Raw genomic sequence first — 8,700 nt, 5'->3', positions numbered from 1 at the left:
CATGGTGGTTTGCTGCATCTATCAACCCCCCACCTAGGTATTAAGCCCAGCATGCATTAGCTATTTTTCCTGATGCTTTCTCTCCCCATCCAATCCCTCCACAGATCCCAGTAGGTGTTGTTCCCCTCCCTGTGTCCATGTGTTCTCATTGTTCAGCTCCCACTTATAAGAGAGAACATGAAATGTTTGGTCTTCTTTTGTTTGTTCATTTTTTCTTTGAGATAGAGTCTCACTCTGTCACCCACGCTGGGGGTACAGTGGTGTGATCTCCACTTACTGCAACCTTGACCTCTTGTTTTCAAGTGATTCTTGTGCCCCAGCCTCCCGAGTAGCTGGAATTACACGGGTGCAGCACCATGCCTGACTAATTTTTTGTATTTTTGGTAGAGGTGGGGTTTCACCATGTTGGCCAGGCTGGTCTCAAACTCTTGACCTCAGGTGATCCACCCATCTTGGCCTCCCAAAGTGCTGGGATTACACCACACCCAACCTTCACACATTGTCTTATATCCTCAACACAGCTTGGAGAGGAAGATCCTCTTAGGATACCTCCCTTGTTTTTCTCCCAAATGGAATAACCATAGCCCAGAGAGGTTGTATAACTTGTGAAGTAAGCACAGCTAGAAATTGAAAAACCAGGATGCAAATCTATAAATTGAGTCTCAGGGTCCAAAATTTAACCCTGCCTAATCTTGCCTACTACCTCTATAGACAAGCTAAATGAATTCCCCCATCATATTTCTTAATTAGGGGAAAAATAAAAACATGTACACATCATGTGTTAATGTATGTATTCATTCCCTGGGGCTGCTATAGCAAAGTATTGCAAACTGAGTGGCCTAAACAATTTGTTTATTCTTGCACAGCTCTGGGGCCAGAAGTCCAAAGCCAGGGTGTCTGCCAGGTTTGTTTCCTCTGAAGGCTCTAGGAAAGGATCTGTTCCAGAGTCCTCTGCTTCCTTTGGGTAGTTCTTTGGCTTGTGGTAACATCACTCCAATTTTCCCACAACATTCTCCTTATGTGACTGCCTGTATCCAAATCCCACGTTCTTATAAAGACACCAGGCATATGGGGTTAGGGACCCACTTACTCCAGTATGACCTCATTTCAATAAAGTAATTACCTCTGCAACAGCCTTATTTTCAATAAAGCCACAGTCTGAGGGGCCAGGGGTTAGGACTTCAACTTATGAATCTGAGGAAACATAATTCAACTCATATCAGTGTGTGAATACTGTGTGTGTGTGTGTAACTGGATATTCCAATTCCAGTAGTCAAAGCTGAATCAGCTGAATCAAACTTTCCTCTTTCCTACTACTAGAACAATTTCATATAGTGGTTTCTACTTGGGCAAAAAAAAGTTGTTATTTTTAAGTCTGTGTAGAAAACATTAAAAGCATTTTCTTTCCTCTAGCTTATTTTATTGCAGTAAGTTGACAGTTTTTGGAGTCAAAAGTTATACATGGCTGGGTGCGATGGCTCACACCTATAATCCCAGCACTTTGGGAGGCTGAGGTGGGTGGATCACGAGGTCAAGAGATCGAGACCATCCCGGTCAACATGGTGAAACCCCGTGTCTACTACAAATACAAAAAATTAGCTGGGCATGGTGGCATGTGCCCGTAATCCCAGCTACTCGGGAGGCTGAGGCAGGAGAATTGCCTGAACCCAGGAGGCAGAGGTTGCGGTGAGTTGAAATCGTGCCATTGCACTCCAGCCTGGGTAACAAGAGCAAAACTCTGTCTCAAAATAAATAAATAAACAAATAAAAAGTTATACATGGGATTTCAACAGTTTCAAAAGCCACACCTGCTCCCTCTTTGTGGGGACCTGACTGCATCTTATGGTAAATGGATAAATATCTTCACGTTGGAATGAAGAGAAGCCATGACTAATTAGGATATAAAATGTTATGAAGAAAATCATAAGGACACTACTATGAATGAATGTATTATTTATGAAGTGGAAGTGGATCACCACAAAGGTCTTCGTCCTTATCATCTTCACATTGAGGAGACTGAGGGTTGGTCCTGCTGCCTCAGCAATGGCAGAGCCACAAGAAAATTCACATACAGGTGGACTGTGCAGTTCGGCCCTGTGTTGTTCAGGGATCAACTATGCAATCAAGGACATGGTGTTTTATCAAGGCTTTTCTCATCTCTTCAATTATCACCTTCTCAGCATAAAAAGAGTACCCTAAAGGTGGTCCTCAGGACCCCAAGCAATGAGTATTCAAACGTTTTCATTTTAAGTGGCTTGAATATTATCCTTGTCACCCAGGTAAGTTTTATCTCATTATTAGGTAATGCTGTGTATTCCATAGGTTCACCATCTATCTGGAGCTTTAAGAGATGTGTTGCATATTACCTACAGCTATCAAGGTTCATAATTTTGGGGCCACTTCTACAGCTGTTCCATAAAATTTATTTATGAAATACAGACAAAACTATGCAACAATCGAATCCAGTATTTTTTCTCTTACTTTTATTTAAAATGATTAAAAATCGTTTATGACAGTTTAGACAATGGAATGGATTAAAGGCTTAAAATGTTTAGATTCCATTTAAGTAGGGCTGTGTGTGTGTGTGTGTGTGTGTATGTTACTAAAAATGCAAAGACTTTTTCACAAGAATTTAATTAAGCTCATGTTGAAATTCTTATAGAGAAAATAGTAATGAAGCATCAGACCTCACCATTTCTACAAGAGAACTTCTACGACAATTAAAAAGTGTTGCAGGACCGAATACTGAGACAGGAAATACGGGCTGTCTTCAAATTGCACGCATTATGCATGAATCCACAATTTGACACACAACTCTGAGTGACCTAATGTGAATTCTTAGTTGAAGGTATTTTACAAATTGGGGAGCTCTTTTAAGTGGCTTCCACTTTCACCCTTCCCTCTTTGAAGACCCCAATTCATAATGGGGAGCACAAAGCATAAATACTGGAAATTTTTATGGGTCCTGTATGTACATTCCAGAGTGTACATGAACGTCTAAATCTTTGGTTCTGATATTTAGGGCAAGATCTAAATGTTTTATGAACATTAACTGTAGTTTAATCAATCTGTGCAAATGGGCCCAAACCACCCTTTTCCCTCTGCCCACAAGTGTTTCTAAAAGAGAAACAAATAGCTGGCATCTTCCTGGACGTCTGGGGATTTAAGACTTCCTACTCTGGTGAACTGAAAAAGTTTAAAGCAAGGAAAGCAATGTTTTTGCCCTAGGAACCAGTAGTTACAGAATTTCAAAGACTGAAAATACTTCTGATAATCACCATTTCTGTCTCCTATGTGCCAAAACACATCAAAACTATATGATTTCCCGGGAAAAACTATCCCAAAATTTCCCCCAGATGGTTTTAACATAAGTCGTTCTGCACTGAACATTTCAAAATGCAGCCTTATTTTCTCAATAATAACTTTACGTTCAGATACAACAGAGCTGAAAGGAGGTTCAAACCTTGCTTGTGGGTGTCATAAATAATTCATACCCACTTCATTAGCAATGACGAATGCCCCATGATTTTGGACATCGCTGAAGAATTTAGTGTAGGTCCAGCATCCTTGGAACCTCAACAATATTCTTCACCTCCGAGAAGCTGATAAAATCTCCTCCCCACCAAGATCCTGTGCCTCCCTCATGCTTCCTGCTGTGTCACATCACCATGGTGAAGCGTGTGTGCATTACTGCACCATGAAGTACCTGAAGTTTTCGGAACAGAGAGCCACAGTCTCTGTGTGTGAATGAATGACAAATGGACAGAGAAAGCAATTTCTTTCTACAATGCAGGGTCTAGCTGCCTAACTCATCTTTATAACCACATCACATCCAATGAGTTAGGCAGCTCATGTACTTCACACAGAAGAAAACACACTTTAGCTCATCAAATTCTGTCAAGAATAAAAGGAAATTTCTACAACAGTGATAAACAGGGTTCTTGTTTTGCTTGAGTTTTGCTCAAAGTAATCAGGGGATCTTAAAATCTTCAGACATTTTCTGGTTCTGAAAGGAAGATTGGAAACAAATGTCATCATGGGGACAAAAAAAGTTTCTTAAAAAAAAAAAAAAAACAAGATCCAACTATATGCTGTTGCAGAAGACTTGCTCGAGATTTAGAAGAAGGAAGTAGATTAGAACAGAAAGAAATGAAGCAGAAATGGGCCAGGCACCATAGCTCATGCCTGTAATCCCAGCACTTTGGGAGGCCATGGTAGGTAGATCATGAGGTCAGGAGTTTGAGACAAGCCTGGCCGAGATGGTGAAACCCCGTCTCTACTAAAAACACAAAAATTAGCTGAGTGTGGTGGCACATGCCTGTAATCCCAGCTACTCAGGAGGCTGAGGCAACAGAATTGCTTCAACTCGGGAGGTGGAGGTTGCAGTGAGCCGAGATTGTGACACTGTGACACTGCACTACAGCCTGGGCCACAGAGCAAGATTCTGACTCAAAAAAAAAACCAAAAAACAAAAAAACAAAAAGCAGATATGAAGTTGTACATCTTAAATACATACATGGTTTGTCTATTACACCTTAAGAAAGTGAGAGGAATGAAACACCTATTTTAAAAAAAGAAAACCAACGGCCAACGATGTGCTGTCTACATGAGACCTGCTTTAGATTCAGCAGAAGGAAACAGATTAGAACAGAAATAAATGATGTAGAAATGAAGTTGCACATCTTAAATATACACAATGTTTCTCTGTCAACTACACATTAACAAACCTGGAAAATTAAAAATTAAAAGTATTTTAAAACTGTTAAAATTGTATCTGCAAACAAATATTAGCTTTCAAAACATTGCTTTTTACGTTTTGCCACTTGTTAAGGATTTTGATGATCTTAAATGAACTGCATAACTTTCTCTTTGGTTAAAACTAATCTTTGTAGAAACTTCGTGTTTTGAATGTGGCCTCACTGCTCTTTATGTCATTTGCTCCGCTTTACAAAATAAAAGCAAAGTATGATTCTTAAAGGTCCACATCAAGTGACAGACATCTGCTGCTATCTGTGTAGCTCCGTTACTACAACTCTTTCTCTAGAAACTGTGCAAGCTTCGGTGTATGGCCTCAGCATGCATACAGTTCCACAGGTTGTGCACTGCACTGCCTCTCCACTGATAGTGTTAGTATACCATGCACATCATCCTTTAGGAGAGATAAAATTAATGACCCAACTAAGGAAAGATGGACAGCCAGGTACCATTGGCAGCAGCCTGGAAACTTAGAGTGAAATCTGCAGATCCCTAAGCCCCGTTTGGTACCAAACCCATACATAGTGCTGTCATACGCGTATTTCCTTCATAGTATAAAGGTTTTATAGCCAGCGAGGTGATATAGGCCCAGGATCCCCATAAAAGTCACTGCTCACCTTGAAGAGATTCCCCAAACATCATCTCACTCTGTCTGCATCCTCCTCCCTTTTGATCCCTTTAAGGAATTTTTGAGCGAGGGGAAGTTAAACTTGGTGCTTGGAAATACTTGGTAAAGGTAACACTGACGTGCAAGGGTAGCCAAAAGACATGAAAGAGCTTTAAGGCATCACATCTCTTTAGCAAAAACGTGCTTCCAGCTCAGATCAATGGGGCAGGCATGGTCCACATTTTCAAAACTACACCTATTTCAGAAACTCAACTGGCCCCATTCCGATAAAGCTTCATTGACATGAACAGACAGCTGGCCTGCAGGCTGTTGTCTGAAGATTTGATTTTCCTTTTGAAACACTGCACTGAAATATGTTTGTCCTGATTATTGAGTTTGTGGATGAACCCTGGCCCCTGTGGGGACATTTTGTGCTTGTGGAGGTGAGTACCTCGCTCTGCTCACTCAGTTTCAGCCCTTGATTAACAAAGGCTTAGGAATCACTGCCACAGATGCTACTGAAATTAACATGTGGTGTCTCGTTAATGATGGCTGCCATGTCGGGTGAAAGAGTGTTGCCACTGAACCCAAGAACCTGCTCTCAGGTTGCCAGGGAAATACGGCTGTTTTTCAGAAACTCAGTTTACTCTCAAAATTTCAGGACAGTCATGTAGACGGAGGCTCACCCCAAACGGAGGTTCATTAGCCAATGGTTGATACTGCACATTCACCAGCAGAGGGCGCGCAAGGGAACGTTTTGCCCATTCACCAGCAGAGGGCGCGCATGGGAAGGTTCTGCCCATTCACCAGCAGAGGAAGCGCATGGGAAGGTTCTGCCCATTCACCAGCAGAGGGCGCGCATGGGAAGGTTTTAGGATTTTTTGAGGCCAAATGCACATTCTGAAGAAAACATCTTAGGAATGGACTTCCCTCTCCAGTTTCCTTCAGGGACGCAAAGAAAGTATGAGTTACAGGGCCCTGGGCAAACTCCAGGCAGATTCTGATGTGGGTGGCGTAAGGTTTAAACCAAACCTGCAGAGACCCTCAGTTAAGATTTGAGTCACTCTTTTGGCTATAAAGCCTCCCTCTACCTCCTCTGACTATGGTATTCTGTGCTCTCAAGTCCGAAGTTTTTCTTCAGACCCAGGAGTGTGGAGCCAACGTTGAACCAGGAAGCCACAGCAGATCTTTGTTTCCCTGATGGTCTGAGCACAGCCTCGGAATTCCACAGACAGGCTTATAATTTAGTGTTCTGTATTTTCCTTTGTGGGTGGGGTCTGTGCAAAACATTCACATTCAACCCAGATATTTTTCCTGATATTTCCTGACTCACCTGTGATGAAAGTTTCACTGGATACAAAACAAAGCGGAACTGTATTTGTCTAGTTAAATCAACCGTCATGCTTAAAAACTTTTTTTTTTTTTTGGTTCTTTTTCTTTTCTTTTCTTTTCTTTTCTTTTCTTTTTAGACGGAGTTTCGCTCTTGTTACCCAGGCTGGAGTGCAATGGCGCGATCTCGGCTCGCTGCAACCTCCGCCTCCTGGGTTTAGGCAATTCTCCTGCCTCAGCCTCCTGAGTTCAGGAAATTCTCCTGTCTCAGCCTCCTGAGTAGCTGGGATTACAGGCACGCGCCACCGTGCCCAGATAATTTTTTGTATTTTTAGTAGAGACGGGGTTTCACTATGTTGTCCAGGATGGTCTCGATCTCTTGACCTTGGGATCCACCCACCTCGGCCTCCCAAAGTGCTGGGATTACAGGCGTGAGCCACCGCACCCAGCCTCTTTTTGGTTCTTTTTCTTTCCTTTTTTTCTCCTCCTATTTTACATGAGACAGATAATGTGCCGCTGTCATTGTAACAAAGTTTAGAGGAAGGTACAACTCACATATGACCATGAAAACCCAATCGTCAGCTGGGCACAGTGGCTCATGCTCATGATCCCAGCACTTTGGGAGGCCGGGGAGGGCAGATCACTTGAGGTCAGGAGTTCAAGAAGAGCCTGGCCAACATGGTGAAACCACCTCTCTACTAAAAATACAAAAATTAGCCAGGCGTGGTGACGCACGTGGTGAGCCTATAGTTCCACCTCTTTGGGAGGCTGAGGCAGGAGAATCTTGTCAACCTGCAAAGTGGAGGTTGCAGTGACCTGAGATTGTGCCACTGCACTCCAGCCTGGGCAACAAAGTGAAACTCCAACTCAAGAAAACTGAAAATAAATGTTTAAAAAACACATCAGTCAAGTTATGTATATTGAACTTAACCAGAAATAACCTTACTAGTGACAGAAATCAGAAAATAATTTTCTTTAAATCAGGCTTAATAACAAGGAAAACAAGGTTTAGAGCAAGACTTACCACGGGTCCTGAAACAATTCCTCCTACTGTTGAGTCTGAAATAACTGGCTGCTGCTCCCAGCAGTGTCACCACCACCACGGATACAATGGGAGACACGATTTTTGCCGCCATATTGCCTGCAGGAGTGGAGAAAAGGCAAGCTCACCTGAGAAAAAAACATGGCAGGCAGGAATACTGCTTAAATACTAGATTGGTGCAAGTTATTGTGGTTTTTGCCATTGAAAGTAATAGCAAAAATTCCAATCACTGTTGCATCGATCTAACAACTTCTCCATCCTATCTCTTCCCACCCCTGTGTCCACAGAAAACAAGAGAAATTTCATTTTAAAAAATAAGCAAAAGAGAGAAAAAAACTTAGAAAGTAATTCTGTTTTCACAAAGAGCCAAGCTTGTCAACCACATTTTACCACTGAAGACATCCAAGGCCAGGATTTGCAGAGGAGGCACTCGGCATTTTTGTTTGTTTGTTGAATTCGTGTGTACAGTTTTATTAATTTGATGTATTTATTTGTTATTATTCTTATTTTGAGACAGAGTCCCAGTCTGTCACTTATTCCGGAATATAGTGGCATGATCTTGGCTCCCTGCAACCTCTACCTTCTGAGCTCAAGCAATTTTCTTGCCTCAGCCTCCTGAGTAGCTGGGATTACAGATGTGTGCCACTGCACCTGGCTAATTTTTGTATTTTTAGTAGAGACAGGATTTCACCATGTTGGCCAGGCTGGTCTCAAACTCCTGATCTCAAGTGATTCACCGCCTCAGCTTCCCAAAGTGCTGGGATTACAGGCCTGATTTCTTTATTTTTTTAGAGATGGGCTCTCACCATGCTGCCTAAGCTGGTCTTGAACTCCTGGGCTCAAGTGATCCTCATGCCTTCACCTCCTGAGTAGCTGGGGTGATAGGCATGCGTCAAAACTATTTTGTGTCCTTTTAGATGTAGAATGTTTACTCATGCAAAAATATTGTTCAATTAAAAACCGCCAG

General features: G+C 42.1%; 1 protein-coding gene and 1 pseudogene across 28 annotated transcripts in view; both read right to left on the bottom strand.

Annotated features, from left to right (window-relative positions):
• Positions 1–2,461: 2,461 nt before the first annotated feature.
• Positions 2,462–8,700, bottom strand: part of LOC118142883 (glycoprotein Xg) — a 73,695-nt gene continuing 67,456 nt past the window's right edge. For all 28 annotated transcript variants that reach the window (XR_013531866.1, XR_013531867.1, XR_013531874.1 and 25 more), the window contains 2 exons: positions 7,716–7,832; positions 2,462–4,006 (listed from right to left, as the gene is read on the bottom strand). Coding sequence is in view for 2 of the 28 variants with exons in the window: in XM_078364446.1 (XP_078220572.1) it covers positions 3,990–4,006; positions 7,716–7,832 (134 nt within the window). In the remaining 26 variants the exon portion in view is untranslated. The remainder of the gene's footprint in view (positions 4,007–7,715; positions 7,833–8,700) is intronic.
• LOC118150956 (small nucleolar RNA U13) lies at positions 7,187–7,300 on the bottom strand (annotated as a pseudogene).

Source organism: Callithrix jacchus, chromosome Y, assembly GCF_049354715.1.
Source record: "Callithrix jacchus isolate 240 chromosome Y, calJac240_pri, whole genome shotgun sequence".
NCBI lineage: Eukaryota > Metazoa > Chordata > Mammalia > Primates > Cebidae > Callithrix > Callithrix jacchus.
This window is presented reverse-complemented; position numbering and strand designations above follow the sequence as displayed.